The sequence below is a fragment of the Wasmannia auropunctata genome, unplaced genomic scaffold (assembly GCF_000956235.1).
Source record: "Wasmannia auropunctata unplaced genomic scaffold, wasmannia.A_1.0 LD336034.1, whole genome shotgun sequence".
In the NCBI taxonomy this organism is placed as follows: domain Eukaryota; kingdom Metazoa; phylum Arthropoda; class Insecta; order Hymenoptera; family Formicidae; genus Wasmannia; species Wasmannia auropunctata.
Genome location: NW_012026856.1, coordinates 56,483 through 76,713, shown reverse-complemented (window position 1 = coordinate 76,713; position 20,231 = coordinate 56,483). Strand labels below are relative to the sequence as shown.

Below are 20,231 nucleotides of genomic sequence, written 5' to 3'. Positions count from 1 at the left end.
CCCCCCGACGAACATAATTACATAATCGTTAATATTTGATACGTTTGATTAGTTGATGAACGGAGATCGTATAAGTGGATGACTAAATATTCAAATACACGCGCAAGTACGTTCAATAAGCAGTACGAGCGTACACGCTCCCAACATATCGCTGATGAGGACGGACGTATCAACATTATTACTTATGCATGCCTGCGAAATCATCAGTGCAGTCGCGTTCCAAAAGGTGGGTCTCTAATGAAGAATCTGTTATATCAAAATCTCTTCGTAAATTTAGTAATTAATCTGATGTTAAAGTATACACACGTTAAATAAGTTAAATATGATAGCAATAAGAGAGTGACATACTTTATGGGGAATATATGTAAGGCGTGATGTGGAAATTAGATATATATTACACTTTGAGTAATGCAACATCAGCTGTGAAAGCTTCGAGCGAATAAAGTGGATGGATCATTATCTAATAAAACGAAGTTGCGTTTCTACAAGTACAGCTCATATACTAAAGCAGGATGTGTATAATAAGAAAAAGATATATGTGCGCGCGCGCATGTGTGTGTGTGTGTGTGTGTGTGTGTGTGTGTGTGTGTGTGTGGTGTGTGTGTGTGTATTTGCATAATATCGATAATAAATTAAAATATAAACGTTCTCATGTGATGAAACAATAAATGACGATGCGTTTTGATTCCATTTTTAGCAACGTATTGCAAGCCACGCGAATTCTATTACAAATTACCGTTTCAACAATGCAAAATTCACCGAATGAATTCCCAAAATTATATATTATTCTTATTGAGAATGCGGCGCCAAATCGCGCAATTCAAGCTGACGCACTTTGTCTGCCGGCGCTCGCTTGAAAACGACGTTTCCATAATCCCAAGAGAAAGCATTCCGGGAGGGATGGTATTGTGCGCGAGCCTCCGCATAGAATTCGAGACGAATGAAGGGCAGAGAGCACCCCTTTCTCTAGCACCTTGCACAAACAGATTCGCGTAACCTCAAGTAAGGTCCGGCGCAAGCTCTTCCCTCCTACATCATGAAATTACGAAATTCTGCTTGCAACCGGAGCCACGCATTGTGAAGAGGTATTTAACGTTCGAGAACTGGGCCATTTTTCGGCCCACTTTATTGCGAGAACTGTATAAGACATAAATCTTATTTCTCAGCATTTTCCAAAAGTCGTTACGCGAGCGAAGTATTGTAACTTCAGAGGATGCAGGTATTAATGTTGATTATAAATGTTCTATTAACACGCAACATTAGTATACCGCTCAGGAATAATTTCAGCGTGAATCTATATCAAATTTTCACATTAATTAACTAGCATATACATTTCGGTAACTATTCGATTACACTCTGAATACTTAACAATCCAATCGCATTAGAATCAATATAATAATATATTGAATGAATCCCTATTGTGTCAAGAGATGCTAATTAATGGCATTAATGAATATTATATAGACCGAAGCAAATTCTATAATAATATTTACGTTGCGCTGCGTTCAATGTTTATTTGCATTAGTATTAGTATTAGTGGAGGAACGCTTAGACGTTTCTGCGGACTTTAGAGTTAGTTAAAGCTTATAGGAAGCTATAAACTTGATACTGGCATATATGTACCATACGGACGCTGTTAGTGCGATTTATCATTGCTGAAAGCAATGTGTGTGTGTAATATTTCGCAATATGCTAACTACGGGATATGTCGTATCAAGCAAGCTGACTCCTTGTTCTAACTGGTCGACAAGTCGCAACTAATGTTAAGGGTCCATTTTACCTTATGGCTCGAAAAAGAAAGAAATATGATCAAGATCACACTTTATTGTTTTTATATTTTATTTGTACTTTTCTTTTTAATTTGTAATGTTTTAAAGTCAATTTGTGACTGTAAGTCTATGCAAAGTTTCGGTGAAGAAGCTTTTCCGACTTGAACATGGCGCCACGGGGGAAGTACTGTAAGTCGCATCAGTCATCTGAAACAGTTAAACACCAACGATTTTCCTGTTCAAAAAGAATATCTCTATAGAATAATCTACGATTATATTAATATCAATAATACTTTTTTTTATTACAAAAATAAGAGCAAAATTTAAGACCAAAAATCGAACTTTTTTTCAAATGGCCGCCATTTTGTTAATTTTCATGCATGATCAATTATCGTAGTCTATTTCATAGAGACATTCTTTTTGAACAGGAAAATCGTTGGTTTAACTGTTTTATATGACTGGCGCGACCTGCAGTACTTCCCCCATGGCACCATGGCATGTCAAGTCGAAAAGGCTTCTTCATCGGAACTTACAGTCAACGAATTAACTTCAAAAAATTACAAATTAAAGAGAAAAGTACAACAAATAAGATGTAAAAACAATAAAGTATGTGAGCTTGATTACTTTCCCCGAAAAAATTCCCAAAGATCGCTTTCTTTTTCGAACCGCAAGGTAGAATGGATCCTTTGGCGTTTTTTTACTAATATAAAAATATCATCAAAAATCTGTTTCAATTACTCTCTAAAATTGAATCAGTGTGTTCACCACTGATTCTCAGTGGACTTATAATTTATGATAAATAGTAGAGTATTTCAATGTTGTTTCAGTGATAATATATTATTTAAACAATGAAAATCAGTGGAATTTACTGTCTTTCAGTGTATATTCACTGGTTGTATCAGTTTATCATTGAAACAACATTGAAATACTCTACTATTTATCACAGTTATAAGTACACTGAGAATCAGTGATAATTACACTGATTAAATTTTAAAGAGTAATATTATTAAAAATCCTTCCTTAATGTCTGTTTTTTTAGCTCTTTTTATTTATGCGACTTAAAACTAAAAGCTTTTCTCTTAATGGAGGACAGAACCCCATCACTTTTTTAGATAAGAAAAACGTACGTATGGATCTGATACATTAATCTCTTTGAGAACCATAGCCGTGGTTCGACAGTGATCATTCAGCGGAATTTTTCTTCTGACGCACGCGAGACCTTCGCAACGATAACAAACCGATTAATAATGCCAGGACCGGCGCAGGTTCGATTAACGGAGGAGATTTGGAAAGGGGACATATATAGAAGGTAAGATCCGTGCGAAAGCCCCTGCCTTTTAAAAGAGCCGACGATCCTCGAACATTTGTTAAGCGTCTCGGCGGCGGACGCTTTAAAAACCATGTCATTTGTAACGCTACGACGAAGAAAGTGTCTTCGGCGTAGGAAAGAGAATATCCTGTAAGAACGACATTCAAGACGTGCCGCGATTAATCCAAAAGGCCCACGTGGGACGAGAAAGGAGGACAATGAAGTAGCTCTCTCGGTGTCTTTTCATTTTTTTTTCATTTCTCTTTGAATGTACTCTTCCCAACCGCCTATCCTTCGTGTACCCCGGCATAATAACGATACATATAAATAAATCATTGTGCAAGAGATAACAATAGAGCACATATTACAGAAAATATAATTGCGACATAATCGTAATTTTAAAAAATGCATAAGATTTCTGTATTGCTATAATATAACATGATTTAGATTGATTATATCCGTAGTAAGTTTAGCAAGCAACAAAACTTCTTTGTTAATTTATTCAAGCGGGCAACTTTCCTGCTATTGTCATCAAAATATTAGCACGGAATCGCCATAACTCGAATTACATCCTGACAAACCAAACTGAACCGCGGGAGGGGGAATTTTCGACAATTCCGGGGCAATTATCGGAAACGGTTTCCGCGGCTTCCTGAACAGCGGCTCTAGATTCATTTCCTGTCTTCACCTGCTTTGAAATCGGCGGCCTCCCCCCTCCCCGCTCTTTCTCCCCATCCCATCATCCGGGGGTCGCGCGCATCACGACCGGGAAAGTTTCCTGCGGGTGGTGGATGGTGGGAACAATGTTACCGGATGCAGATGAGTCTCATTTCCCACCTACTCTCTCAGGTCGTCGTCGTGCCTCGCTCTCTGATCTCTCGTCGCGGCCGATCGGTACCACCGGATGCTCAACAACGATTCCCTCTTTCTCTCTCTTTCTCTTCTGTTCCACCCTTCGCTCTCATTTATCCCATCCCGCCCTGTCGTTACTTGTCTCACCGTCGCTTCTCTTTCTCTATTTGTCCCATTTGTGCCTTCCTGTACCAACCAGCACTAGCACTAGGGATTCTTTATCGCCCTGTGGTGTCGGACGTAAGGGTTGACCATGGTTTATCGGCCGGCCTTAGATCGCGATCGGCTATAGATGGAGCGTGAAAGGAACGTTTTCCGTATAGTCGAATTCCCGGTAATCTCTTTGTTATGACCAGCATCTATTATCGCGGCTACTTGATCGTTTTACGAGAAGTTAAGATTTACGAGAGAAACTTTATATTCGTCACGCGACTGCTGGCGTGTGATTACTTCTTTCAACTCTATTAGGTCACTTAAACGAAGTTATCGCGGACCGTTCTTATGGAAGAACTTGGAGGATGGAACTTAACTCCTTTTTCCTTATTGCCCGCCGAAAGACATCCTTAAACCTTTATAAAACTAACCCCAAAACTTTATAAAACTGGAGTAAAATCAGTTGCATACGCGAAAATGTGGAAACCGATGAAAATTATAATATACAGTAATATAGCAAGTATCAAGCAATACAAGGAGTCTGAAATGACTACATCGGCATATGTAATGTAAATTACATGTAATGTAAATGTAAATCGACAAACTGACATCGCTGGTTTGTCAGAGTTTATCGCCTCCCATTTAAAGCCTCTCATATATTTCGGAAACTACGGTTGGAAAATACATAAAGATATAAGTTTTAATCTCGCGAAGTAATGTGACCAAACGGAATTTTATGGTAACCAACTCTATAAACAGCCCGCTGCAATTCTGTATTTATGGAACGTTAATTTTGGTAATTTTGCACATATTCAGCGATAATAGGATTTCATTTGCTAATGCGTTTATAATTTAATTCGTCTTCTCACATGCCCTCACATCTCATGATTAATCGTATCAAAGTAATTCGTTCTAAAATATGATTGCAATATCCATTTTCGTGAAATCCTAAAATTCTCGAGGACGTTAGCGCGCGTGCTGTAAAGTATGGCGGCTGCGCCGCTCGTTGAATTTCAGGCACATTTCTAGGGGCAATCCTTTTAATGTCACGGGAGAAGATTAAGATTGTGCAATAGTCGGCGGTTTAACAACCTCGGTAAAGTGAAACGACGAATTACGTCAAATGCCTGTAAAACGATCACCTTTAAAATAAATATAAAGAAATGGCAAAGTGAATTATATTAGACGAGAGAGGGCGAAAGATGGGGTGTCGCGTTAAACGTTAACGTCCGTAAAAACAGTCGATAGCGTCGATAACTTTGCTAGCGTGCGAAGAGGACGGAGAGAAAACTTCAGTACTTGACTATATCGCGGATATCAGCACTCTACTGAACTTTTCGCGATGGCACTCGTTAACGTCACTATATCATATCGGTTACATGTCTATTCTGTCAAGATGATTCTCATACTCGCCTCTCACCAAATCGACAGGTACAAGATTGGTTTCCAGAGAGCGGTAACAGAAATCTTGTATGTATGTGTGCGCAAACAACCAAATCTTTTGAGAATATCGTAACTATATATGATAATTTCTATCAACTTTACGAGTATACTTCTTCATTTAATAAAATATCATAAAAACTTACGTTAAATGTTGCGTAATGTTCACAGAATTTATCAAACATGTATAAAAGTGATATTGTAAATTATTTCTGAATCAAGTAATATCGCAACACCTATCATTCTCTTATTACCTACATCAACGAGTTACGAGAAATTGCTCTTATCTGAAATGAGAAATACTTGTAGTTCGCCGCAAAATGTTAAATCTAACATTTTTCAGACTAACATTATTACCTTTCGCTAGATATTCGCTCATACTTTTGTCGTACTGCAGTATTCGTTCTGTATTCATGCCATCGTATTCGTGAAATGTATGATTTAAGCGTCTCTGCAAAATTGCACAACGCAATTGGAGTAGGCTGATAGACAGGCGGGTGAGTGCGCGTCTCGATTGTAAAATCGTCGACTCGATTTATATGTGCGCCGTAGTTATATTCGATATAACCGATATTAGGGTGGAAGGCTGTCGACTGATGGACACAGTAAACCAGAATCGATCGTAGCTGGGAGATACCAGCGAGCGGGCAACGAGTTTGCCGGTAGTTCCGGCTTGTCCGTTCGTAACTACCGCGCCGACACGGCCAACAGGGTGATCCAACTTCTCTCGGATGCAAGCCCGGAGGCGGTGGTCGGGTTATAAGTAATAGCTAAATTAACATCTTAGTGCATCCCCGGAGCGTCATCTGCTATCTACGGGCCGTTAGTGCCGTAGGAGAGTCGTAAGATACACCTAAGCGCATCGCGTACACGCAAACGGTGTCCGGCGGGTTTGCCACGGTAAAAGCATCGCGAAAATGCATCCCCCGTGGTATTATCGCCATGTAATTCTCGCCGCCTGCGCTCCGTGCACACTTCGGCACACTGTCTGTCGTAATAAAGCCCGAAAGCTCGTATTAATGATCTATATGCACATACGTGTGTGATACGCCCGATCCAGTTTATGAAAATTTTACAACTTAAGCTGCATCCAGATTATTCTAATCATTTTGGTGTTTAATACCATGTTATAAAATGACAAGAATGACATCAAATAAATGTTTCATATCAATATAGAACGACGTATAATATAAATTAATTCATCTCACGTGTATTTTTTTCTGCATGTCACACAAGAAAAAGTAAACAATGTCGAAATCTTCGGAATTATAATTATGCATACAGCACATGTAAATGCACATGAATGCGTAGTTGTGGTTGAAGAGTATACAAAATGTACAAAGAATAAGTTGTTGGGAAAATAAATTGTATTATTTCATAAATTGCTTATTATTCGATTCAACTAGATTCCATCCCAGATTGATTCAATTTGCTGATGAATTTACACATGAATTTTAACATGAGAAGCTATTCTTGATTTAGTCGATATCCTTCAAGATATTCGTGAGCAATTATTCTAATTTATTCTGGTGTCTCCGCATTATTGAATTATCTCACTTTATTCCTATAACTACCTTCCTTGACACCTCAATCAACTTAGCAAACTCATTGTAGCGTATCTCGACCGAATTAGAATATGGTTAACACGAGATTACAGATCGATTTCAGGTTTGATGTCGCTTAGTTTATGGCAAGTTTCCAGACACTAACAGGAAACTGCTTTTACTGATTATATACACGATTGCATTACGTGTTACAGTCTTTGTGAATACTGCAGCAAAATGACTTTATTGAAAGATAATCAAATAAAAATTACAAATTAATGTATAGGTACAGACGATTTAAAATCAATAAACAATACCAAGATTAACAAGCCAAGCTAAGCGTTCATACCATTTACAAATTTAAATTTGACAAACATTTATCACAAAAGTGATAAATATTAAAAATTCCAAACGTTTCGACCTTTAATATGATCATCTTCAGTGATCATACAACGAAAATTTAATATAAAATTTAACAGGAATACATTTAATAGATTTACGCATCAATTATTCACATGTTTTCGTTTGATGTCAAAAATAAGAACTCGGTGGATGTATGTACATCTGGTATTCGCATTAAGTTATACAAATATCAGACGTCATGGTTGTACATACTACCGGTTGAGTAAATTCAGATATAGAATTCTTGATTTTGTTAATATCAGGGATGATTTTGACATTTGACAGTGAATCACCGTTAATTTTAAATGTAAATTTGTTATTAATAAATAAGATAAAGTATGTGATATTATAACAAGCCTGATATTAAATGTCAGAAGCCTCAAGAATATATGTACATTTTATTTATTGTGATGTTTGTGCTATTACGGAAATGAAAAGGTTTTAGAGGTAAGAGGAAATGGAGGAGAGCCAGGGATGGGAATAGTGGGGAAAGTAACGTCACTCTCGGAGTGGTAATAAAAAGTTAGTTAAGGGGAAATAAGATTGGTAATCAAATAAATAATCAATCAAGGGTCAATAAATCAACTTAGACTTGTTATTTTTCAAATTACACACCGCAATAAGAAAATTTAAATTGAAATAGATGTAAAAGTAAAGTATCTCGTCCTTATAAAAAATGTTTTCCAGCAGATTAGCTCAGTAAATATTCGCGACTTCAACGTGCAAATTCCTTAGAATATCTTCGGAATTTTTTAAGGAAGGACAAAGTTATTTGCATAGACGATTTCGCAATGATTAATTAAACGAAGACAATAGGCACCTCCTCGGTTAGGTATGAATCGGCAGGCCGTTATTCATCGAGGCGCCTAAATTAATTTAATAATTCCGCGATTTAATACTCCTTCGTCGATCCTCCCCCTCCCCCCATCCCGCCCCTTTCCTATTTTCTACCACCATCCAGATTTTCCTTTGTATTCTACTACAAAGACATACTTATTGTGCACTGAGTTATTATCAATAAAGGCGTATCCGCCTAATTAATTCGCGTCTACCTCGCCGGAAATGACGGAAGACTAATTAACTGCGAAAATAAATAATTCCAGTGTCTCCGTAAGATCAGTTGATGTAAACCTAGACGGTTATATTTCACGTCACTCAGTAATTCGCTTTGGCAGTGATTTATTATCATTCCGCCAAACTTTCTATAATAATTATTAAATTGTGTATTATTTGAAAATGAAAAAAGGGATTTTCTGCTAAATGCTAAATACACTGGGAGCATGCAGCTAGGCGCAACACGAAGCGTTCGATTGAAATCGAGATGCAGTAAGAAATATTAGACAGCCTCGTAAATAATAGTCCTGTGTACCTATACCCGTATGTGTACATCTCTCAGTGTACTCTTTTATTACCCGCACGTTCATTTTCTTCTTTCGTTTTCATGGCGCAAATAACGGTACCACTGTCCCGACAGAAACTGGTACTTCAAAAGGGTCCCGGTATAATATTTTATTTTGTGCGCGGCGAATAATTGGCGAAGTCATGTGAAATATCGTATGGATCTAATTCAACGGGTCGCTTTGCTCGTATAGCTAAAATATATATATACGCGCGTGCGAGTAGTTGGCAGCGGAAAGAACCGTCGTTGATAAAAACTTCACTTTGTCGAATGCAGAGCTCGTGTTGACTTCACGACAAATTGCCGTAATTGCAATTTCTCTTGCCGCGCATCGAAACCGAGAGCGTGTCATAAGTACAACTTCCAACTTCGAAATCGTGCATTTTTTATGCGTGCTTTTAATGAAACGACGACGTTTCATTAACAATGAAATTCAAGAATCATAAGCATTAAAATCTCTATCCCAAAAGCAGAGTCGTAAATGCGTTAAAATCTCTATCGGACAGATAATAATATTCTATAATATACATGCTGCAATCCTGTTTCGCGTACGTTCATGCGCGTAAAAGAAAAACACTAATCGCACGGCTTACCGATGTACTTACACATAAATTTCTACTTGCGGTAAGAGCTTTCTGTACTCCGCCAAGTACCTTTCTCAGTTCCCAATGGAGCATAAATTATTTTCCTAATTACTGCCAAGCCGTGGATCGCGTGTTGAAGATAATCCCGGTAACTCTTCGCCGCTCTTCCGCCACGCCGGTTACTGTGATTAAGTTTGATTTTCAACGAAACATTCTCATATTTTATAAAGTTCTCAGATACACAGAATTTTTTTTTTTTTAGTCGGTAACTGTTAATGAAATTAGCTCCAAACTGACAAAATTATCATCGATAATACTTATATATGTATACACAGAGAGAATTTTTTTTTAAATTTACCCTGCAAATCATGTTAATTATGAGACAATATAGTATTTAGGCAAATTTTACTGTGCACTACAATAAGATTTCGCAGTAAAATTTATTGTAGTGCACAGTAAAATTTACCTAAATACTATATTATCTCACAATTAACATGATTTTCAGGGTAAATTTTAAAAGAAAATTCTCTCCGTAAAGAGTTTACGGAAAAAAAAAAAAAATAAATTTATATACCATATATATATATCTATATATAAACTATATACATATATATGAAATGTGTTTAAAGATAGTATAATTCGATAACTATTTAAAAGAAAAAAAACAGAAATGATTTTTTAAATACAATACTGATAAATTTAATAATTAGAAATATACTTAATTATAACAATAATAGTAGTAATAATAAATAATATTTGCTTTATTGAAATGCAAAAGATATGAAATGATCTATATGAAAATAAATGTGATAAAGAATTCAAGAAATGAGGTGCTGCCTATAAATTGCTATAAATCCCTTTAATATAATATAATCAATATAAATATAAAAAATAGTAATAAAATAAATTATTTATAACAATAATAATAAATGATGTTATATTTTATCCTAAAGAAGGTATAATTGTTTATTCAAAACTACCATAACTCCCATTTCTGTCAACACTCTCCCCTTCTCCATTTCATCGTTCGATAAAGTCGCAGACACGGAAAGAGATGCAATCGTCGTCGACGCAGGAGGGGGGGGGGGTAGAAATGAAATTCACAGGACGATACGGCTACGAGAGCAACGCGAGCATAAAGGGCACTTTCGCTAAATTATGCATAGAGCATGAAAAATTCCCATGGCGAGCCCGGGTCCCGACTTCCACGGGCTGCATAAGGAGATTCGCATTATCGTGCATGTTGAATGACGGGAAGCGAGAGGGAGAAACCCGAAGGGTGGCCGGGAGGCCGGAGAGCAGCCGGCAGTAGTATGAAATTTTTATCAGTGGTACACGACGAAAAGCATGTCCGGAATCGGAACCGTTCTGTCCCCGAAGAACATTGCGAGAGCGAGCGAGTGAGTTTTCGCGCGAATGGATCTGCAGAAAGATCGAGTTTCATATTATTATATTATGTTATTCGATACTTGTCTTCCACCATTTGTATCGGCTACATCAAGTAATTCCTAATTAAAGATTTCTATCGGTTTCTTTAAACTTTTCGCTGTTTCATCCAATCACATCTAATCTATATTTTTCAAACTATAGAAAGGATTTGAAGTAAACATGTTTCGTGAGACAGCACGCCTTTTGAGATACTTTAAAATACTTTTTTCGTCGCTTTTATCAATATTCGATATTCTTTTTAAATAAATTTAAGAATGTATATCTTATACAGAGTCATCATTTTTGTTTCAGGCCGCTGCTGAAACAAATAAAAAATTCCGCGGAGTCGCACATCGTGCTGGACTGTTCCACCGAGAGGATCTACGACGTGCTGAAGCAAGCGCAACAGATTGGAATGATGAGCGACTATCACAGCTACCTTATCACCTCACTGGTAGGTACCCAAGATTAAATGCAATTAACAATCGACTTTCCGTCCGTCATAAGCCAGGAAGTAATCCGGCGTGGATGTAAGAGTCGCGAAATTGCATCAAGCGCGTTACTTGTAAGACTAATTCGCGCAATCTTCATCGTCCCAGCCACCTGCGGCTCTCCCTGTCTTCCTCCCAGTGTCCCTGTCGAGGAAGCCTGTGCCGAAGGACTTTGGCGCTGCCACGAAGATTCGAGATCGATAATTTTACGCCCGGAATATTTGAATCTCTCGTAAATTACCAAAGACTGAAAAGACGAGGAATCGCTTACTGTGCGAACGGCGGCTGGTCATCAGAATTGCCATTCGCCAGGCAGTGATTTGCCGTGATTGCAGCTAAACGTAAAATAGTTCAACGTTGAATTTGCAGTACTATTTTGTAATAGTGGGAGATAAATTATTATACTCAAGATAATAGAATCGGACAAATTTGCTCGATTATATTATCTTGAATATAATAATTTATTTCACACTGTCGCGCTCCATGAAACCACGGAGTGAATATGATAAATTTTATTGATACCGCAAATAAATCGTTACTCAGAATGAAGCGTTCGAAAGAAGATATATTCTAATTTTCTTAATAATATTAATAGTGACCTATAAAATATTAAAATTAAAGTCCATTAAAAATTATTAAGGCATAAGATTATATGTAACTATATAATAATTTATTTTATATTGTCGCGCGCAAAATCAAGGAGCAAATATGATAAATTCTATTGATACCGCAAATAAATCGTTATTTAAAATGAAGCATTCGAGAAAGAAGATGTGTTCTAATTTTTTTTAATAATACTATTAATAGTGACCTATAAAATATTAAAATTAAAGTTTATTAAGAATTATTAAGGCATAAGAATATATCTGCAATTATATAATAATTTATTTCACACTGTCGCGCTCTATGAAACCACGGAGCGAATATAATAAATTCTATTGATACCGCAAATAAATTGTTATTCAGAATGAAGCGTTTGAGAAAGAAGATGTATTCTAATTTTCTTAAATAATACTATTAATAGTGACCTATAAAATATTAAAATTAAAATCTATTATGAATTGTTAAGGCCGAATATACCTGCAACTAATAAAAGCTTTAAAAAAAAAGCTCTTTAGATTGACGTTAAATATTAAATTAGAAAAGAAAGTCAACTCTCGATCGATAATGCAAATAAGCGTCAATAAATTATGTCATTTTTTTGACGTTAGATTAGAATATAATTCCAAGAGAAAGAAATAATTTTCGATAATAATGATCGATTCAATCGCTCGCAAGGCCATCAGGGTGTGGCTTATCCCGAGGTCACCAGATAATGTCGGAATGTCATTTTTAACTGCAGTATGAGAAGTGAAATTCGTTTTTAAAATTTGCTTCTAGCTCGTCTGCAAGCTCATTGCGAGCATAATGAAAACGTTACGCGAGTGCAAAACGCGCAATGTGACACTCGAAAGAGTAAAAAAGCGGAAACGTCGGCCTGCTGCAGTTAAAATTGGAAGCTGTCTCAGGATAATTAGTAATTTACAGCCGCCTCGACGGTGACGCGAGCGGAAACGGAAAGGGAGGCATCACGTCAGAGTCGAGAGTCGCGCTACCGCGGAAGCGCGTCGTCGCGCCCGCGCCGACGCGACATCCGCGACAGCAATAAGTGATAAAAAATAAATAGGGCTTTAAACGGACACGCTATATAACCGCGAGCGGCGCAATTTATCTCGGTACTTTCCTCTTCCCTCCCTCCCTCCGCCCCTCCCCTCCCCTACTAGATTTCAATTTAGATCCATTAAAATGTAAATCAGCGAGGGTATTTGTTCGGGCGCGGAAGAATCGAGCTACGCTTTTTCTTCCGGCTTCTTTCCGTTGACTGTTTACTGACGGTGGGCTGTTTGTTTTACGGGGAAAAACACGGATTAATGCTGACGACGAATGTACAATCGATCGCCGATATCGCAATTCCGGAACAACAGAGGGCGTTTAGCGGTGTCACAGTGCAGTGAATTATCTAAATTTAGCCTAAAATTATTTTTTATATCAAATTCTAAATTTTATTGCAAAAATATTTCCTTTTCCATTATTTTATTTTATTTTACTGACGCGCGATGTTCCAACGCCGACGGTTGCGCCTGTATCGATTTCAATGAATTGATAAAAATTGATACAGCATTTGTTTAATATTTATTAACAACAACTTGAAAAAGATTAATGATGTGTCTAAATATCATTAATAATATTATAATCGCCCCTAATGGTTTCCCTGTAAAATTCGCACCGTTAGCCTATAGCTATCAGCTCAGACTATTAATTTATAAACTGCGTAAGATGTTTACTCTTAATATTAATTATTACGCAGACGAGAGAAAAATCGCGAGAATAAATGGAGCGGAGATCTTAATAAAAAAAAAAAAGTATCATCGAGTAAACGAAATGTTAATCTAATACAGTGGAAAAAGCGAGTGATAAATCGTTAGACGGGCGCGACCAGATTTCTCGACGTGGAAAAGCTCGGCGAGATGAAAAGTATAGAGGACTGCTTAATAATTGCTTAATGTCGCGACCGATCTCCATTGCATGTAGGGGGAGAATTTAACGGTGCCGCCCGTGATTCCCGAGACGATATGTCCCGCGTCGGAGACTATTTATTTTCACTTACGTCGGTCAGTCGTCAGGGCTCTCGGAGGGAAAAATTGGCCATCATCCATCAACCTGACCTTTCCGCGGCACGATCGGGAAGTCCGCATGGCTGTGTTACACGTGGTTGGATATATAGGTACACATCGTAGCGGGAACGGCCCTTTCCACAGCGCGGACTGGACGAGAGACAGAGAGACAGAGACAGAGAGAGAGAGAGAGAGAGAGAGAGAGAGAGTATGTGTGTGTTAATGAATCTTGCTCCTCGGTCACTCCACTTGGCTTTCGACGAATTACCTTTCATCGAATTAAGTTCGCCTCATGAAACAGTGATTTCGCAATGAAATTATGGGAGTCCGCTCACACGCGGTCCCACTGCGGAGACCCTGTTCTGAATTTTGCTTCAGCATTCTGCAGGCGCCTTCGAATTTACGTGACGTCGACGTATCGTACCTAGTCCCCGCGCGATCATTACGGTTATTATGCCTGTTACGGTTACGATGATTGTTATAGTCGTTATAGTCTTGGCCGCCATTAAGGTGCTTATTACGGACATCCATCGCTTAGGATGATACGCCCTTGGATTTTCGCGTTACATTTTGGAGCTCTTGAGCTTGGGCGGGAATATCCTATTCCGCGCTGAAATAGAATACTTCTCAAGCAAAATTCCGTTCAAATAAAACGGCTTTCAACACGGGTCTTTAATCAGGAAACTGTGAAATCTCGAAAGTCGCTTATAGAGAAGTTAATTAGGAAACCTACGAAATCCTGAAAATCCTTTAAAGAACTCAAGTTTACTTATTGAAAGGGATATGTATATATATATATATATAGATGCTGTTATATTTGTTAATGAAATTAGTAAAGTAATTAACTAGTGATTAAATATGAAAATAATCCAATATTATTACATAAAGCCAAATTATGTTTAAACACAAAATCCGAGCTAACTCGAAGGATTTTAATATAAACCAAGTTGAAAGATCTAATCGTAGCCATTACGGATCCTTCATATTATATAATTTAAAAACAGAGCTGTCATCAATTTCTAATATCGTATTATACTTCTACCTGCATGTAACGTGAGCAAAATTAATGGAACATATTTTATCGCGGAAAATGTAATAATTTTCCGTCATTCTCTCCTAAAAGGTAAAACAGCTAACAAAACTAACAGAATAGTTCATTTTGTTACATAATTGTCACCGCGATCGTGCAAATATAATCGAGACTGCAGCGAATTAAATATTTAAATATACTGCCGCAAACAATATTTTCTTTGAACGAGCCGCCGATGGTTGTGCAGGCGGCACATATCGACGTAGAAACTGAACATCTGTCAAACGTTCTCGATAATACTCCCCGAGCCCGCATACAGATTCGCTAGCTGTTCCCGTTTCAAACAACAAGTTACGAGCCAAAACGAAATTTTTGTGATAGACTCCGCAGCCGCGCGCTCACGCAGCACCGTGTGAAAAGCGATATTCTTGCCGGATCTATCATATGCCGCGGGCGCGATGATAACGCATTGAGGAAAAAAAAAGAGTTCACTCCTCTCTTTTGTTATTCGCCCGTATGTTAGTCTTGCTGATGAACAAAAATCCGATAGTATACGTGGCATATTTACACGTATACGTTACGACGTACCTTTGCTTTCGCATCGAGACGGACGCGAGAAGAGAATGCGACAATCTATTTTTTTTCCAACGTGTCGTAGACAAAAAGAGTGTCCAACAGATATTCGCGCTCTGACCGTCATCGGATCGAGCTGCGCTAACTATTGTACATATAACTATACGTGAGACGTAAATAACGGAATTTCTCTACTCCACGAGTGTTAACATAGGATTTAATCACTGCAGAATCCACGGCACGCGTATAACGCGACGTTAGTAAAATGTCGTGTGCGAAAGGGAGAATCGCCACGCTGAAAAAGGTTAGCACGAGTGGGCGCAACAACACAGCACTCGCCGTCGTATCCTCGCGGCACTTTCCAGCCTTCATCGCCGCTGGCCCCGCGTTTTACCGGTTATCCCCGCGATGACAATAATCGGTGCATACGTGCAATATTATATTGTCTATTAAATACGCATCGAGTGAAGTAATTGGAACTGATGAGTAAATGGGGTAACATAATGATTTTCCGATGATGAAATAAGCAGCAATTTTAAACTTATTTAAAAAAAAATGAAGTAAAAGGATTTAAATTTAATAACCATTAATATTATCAACGAAAACTGTTCTCCGCATTGCCCTCATTTACTCAAAGGTATTAATTAATGTTATGTAGTTATTTATTTATATTTATTGAGTATATTTATATAATGATCATAATACACATGGTCCATGTATCATTTTCTTGTTTATCCATTATTGCTTCTGCAAACAGTGTACATCGATAATTAATATGCCTATTTGGATAATTCTCTTGGTAAAATCTCTTAAAACAAATTCGGCAGCAGTTTTTCGTCAACAAGGACATTATTATTTAGTATACTCTATTTACTATTTACGAGATTTTATGTTTTACTATTTATTATATTTTTTCATTATTATTTGTAATTTAATACTCCGTATTGACCGAATCTTATGTTAATCAATAAATTTATGCATCGGAAATTTTTTCAACACCTCATTTATTCCAAAAATATTACATTATAATTTCACTGAGAAAAAGTAAATTTTAATATGCATTAGCATTTCACTTCATTAAGCATGGGTGCAAATTTTGGACGTACTAATTTTCGTAATCTTCAAAGTTGCGCTTCCAAATGATTCTCTTCATGGCCTTCATCTTCGTGCTGCCTCCCCAGAGATTTCGTAATCGTGCAGTTGCGCAACGATCACCAAAGGGGTAGTAAAAGACAGAACGGGATTAAGGGCGAGGGAAGTTCGTAAATGTAACGGGGATGCATTCCAGGCATCCCACGCCGTTATTGCAGCGCGCGTTATTCTACGTGGCAAACGATATCGTCGCCGCCGCCCGCGCCGTCGCGTTGCAACGTATCTTGAAAAGAGTGCAAACCGGATGTAGCCCGAGGCGAGACGATGATCGATCACCGCGCGACGGTCAATCGGTTCGCGAGACATCGAGAACATACGATGTCGCCAACTGTGTCCATCTACTTGGCGAAGACAGCGGATCCGGGGGCACGGGGCTTATCCATCATGCCCCGGATGCAGGACAAAGGATAATAAATGGCCGCGACGTGATCCACCGCGAGTATTTGAAAAGATGGGCCGGGGATACGCCTTCGAGCTGCGCGCGACTTTAAATCACGTCGGCCCACAAGCGTCACCGATACAGATACCGGCTCTGAGGCAGATGCTCCATGCTTGAGTTATCTCCACTCCTGTCGATAGCTACTGAATACTATCATGAGGAATACAAATTCAAACGTCCTTCCCGTTCAAGTGCCAATCGCGGCAAGTATAAATGGCGATGCTTTTCATATCGTATATTATATTTAGGGTAATTCTAAAAATAAGAGAAACATACACGATAAATGATCAATCTGTTACAATAAAGTTCATCAAGATAATTGCTGTATCGATTCTTATCGAAAGTTTTATTTTAATGCTTTCACGTATTTTTAGTGTGGTTATCTTATCGAGAATTAACATGAAGTGTACTTCTTTTTTCTTCTATTTGTATATTTGATTTAAATTGTAAGTCAAATATTGAGAATTACATGCATTGTTTAAAAAAATTCTCTTTTTATTCTTTTTATCGCGTATTTAACAATTACAAAATTCCACAATTTTAGTAAAAAAATTAATTAAGATTAACGAAGTTAAATCTGAAATATTCAATTTTATTATTTTAACTAAACTTTGAATTAAAATGTAGAATTAAATATTTATATTAATATAATTACGTATTAATTTATAATACATGTATCTATGTTTTAACAATGTAAACGCAATTATTTAATACAATATTTTGAATTATCACATACAAAAGCGAGAGTACATTTTATCGTAAAATTTTAATAAAACAAAATTACAAGGGCGTTTTAAAATGTAATGTAAAATAGAATTAAGTTTTAAATAATTTACTTTTTCAGTCTTTCAAAATGTATTTCATGTAATTTTTTAAAAATACATTTTACGTTGGAATCATTTGTTGTCTCATCTCACTTCCCTTACGCTTGTCAATACAAAATCCATTAACTGAAAGGCGTTCGCAAATCGCTTGCGCTGCTTTTATGACTTCCTCATCCAATATAAAACGTCGACCTTTCAATTCCTCTTTGATTGCTGGGAATAGTCAGGAGTCGCGGAGAGCAAGGAACGACGCAGAGAATGGAGAATAACATGAATGCTTTTTTTTCCTTCTAACAAGTCGGACGCGAGATTTTCGCAACGATAAAAATTGGCAAAAACTAAACTATTACAGAAAACAAAACATCAATCTTAAGAGTCAAACAGAAATCGTCCAGCTTTACCAGATTCGACGTCCGTCAGAGTGATCCGCGAAACCCTATGTAATCTAAACCAAGTCGTTTTGTCGTTGAGCGGAAATCCTCCAGAAAATCTAACGTCACATTGGCTTTACCATGTGAATCCGATTGAGATTTATCTTATGTGATTAATCCAGGGCAAACCATGAAACGGAATTTCCAACTCTAATTTGAAGCATCGTTGCTTCTTTCAGAAAGCCTTTTGATTTTATTATTCGCATGCTCGATATCACGGCGGAGAAAGATTTTATTTAAATTCGTAAAAATATTGAATTACTACTCTTACATCCGCGCGTTTTCTAAGATAACATTTATTAACACGTAAGATAAGATAACATTCGTGAGATCGAATAATATTCGAGCGATCGATAGAGAATATCTAAGATAATTTTTAAAAATTGTATACGCGTACTTACTCGTCGAAATCTGTCGAGTGCGATGACAGAAAAAGACTATATATTCTACAGTATCTATATACATATGGAATGCGGCTGATATAAAATTTTGATCTAGTGTAAAAGCGTGCGACTAATAGGAATTCATGTCACGGATCAAACGGAATTCTTTTCAGGACTTGCATACCGTCGACTTAGAAGAATTCAAGCACGGCGGGACCAATATCACTGCCTTTCGATTAGTGGACCCGGAGAAGCCGGAGATCCAGAAGGTAATTCAGGATTGGATCTACGGTGAGAAGCGCTACAATCGCGAGCTCGACATGGGACAGAACAGTAACAAGGTAAGGATGCGTCTCACGGAAAGTTAACGATAGTAACCGGAAATGGATTGCCGTGCAAGTGAGAGAGAAAGAGGGAGAAAAAGAGAGATAGAGAGAGAGAGAGGGAGGGAGGGTGGGCCGCTGCCGCGTATTACGGCGTCATATTGAAGTCGTTTATTTCGCCGATGCCGATATTTCGCTCTCGCTCAAAGTTCGTCTCGGGCATAAAGTATAAATATAAATAATACGCGGTGCAAGATATACGGGCATCACAAAGTGTAAGCGCAGGATGTTATGTATGCAAATGCAAAGATCGTTTCACGGCGAAATATGTTCCCCGTCCTTAAGGCGGCCGCGCGTCTCACGTAATAACACTCTAATTTCGCATTCTTCGTGCAAGCCCGCTTGACAGCCGCATCGATCTACTTCTTTCCCGGTTCTTTCGCCCGCGAGACTTAGCGAGATCCTGCAAGCTCGCGCTCTCTTTGACATGGCTGAGAATAACGGAGCGAATGTAATAATTGGGTATTACCCTATTTGAAACTTGACTACCACCGCGGGGAAATTGAATTCCCCGTGACACATGCCGATTCTCATAAGAATGCGAATACCGCAAAGGACCGAATGACTGTCCGGTTCCATTCTCAATTCTGTCGGGCAAACACGCTAACAATCGGTATTGTAAGTGACGTGAGAAGATCAAAATCTTCATGATTAAACAGGCATACGCAATACTGATTTATCTTTAAATTATCCGCGTTCTCTCTTCGAAGAACGAATTAAAAGCCAAGATGAGGTACACAGTGCGGTCCATAAGTTGAAAGGCAAAAATTGTTTAAAATCAAGAACATATAAAAAAATTAATAATTCTAAGGATTCCCAGTAAATGTCAACAATTTGAAAGAAATAGGCTAATGGGAATCAGCGCGATAATTGTTGCGCAATGATAAATCTTGATTTTAGGTTCTTATAACACCACGTGGCCGCATATCGCATGCATCTCCGTAGCTCAGAACCTAATAGTAATCTAATAAATCGATGCTTAAAGCATCAA

At 37.8% G+C, this 20,231-nt stretch overlaps 1 protein-coding gene across 1 annotated transcript in view; it reads left to right on the top strand.

Annotated features, from left to right (window-relative positions):
* The first annotated feature begins 10,799 nt into the window (after positions 1-10,799).
* Positions 10,800-20,231, top strand: part of LOC105452293 (glutamate receptor ionotropic, kainate 2-like) — a 54,439-nt gene continuing 45,007 nt past the window's right edge. The window contains exons 1-3 of the mRNA XM_011693268.1: positions 10,800-10,852; positions 11,193-11,334; positions 19,031-19,198. Coding sequence (XP_011691570.1) covers positions 10,800-10,852; positions 11,193-11,334; positions 19,031-19,198 — 363 coding nt within the window. The remainder of the gene's footprint in view (positions 10,853-11,192; positions 11,335-19,030; positions 19,199-20,231) is intronic.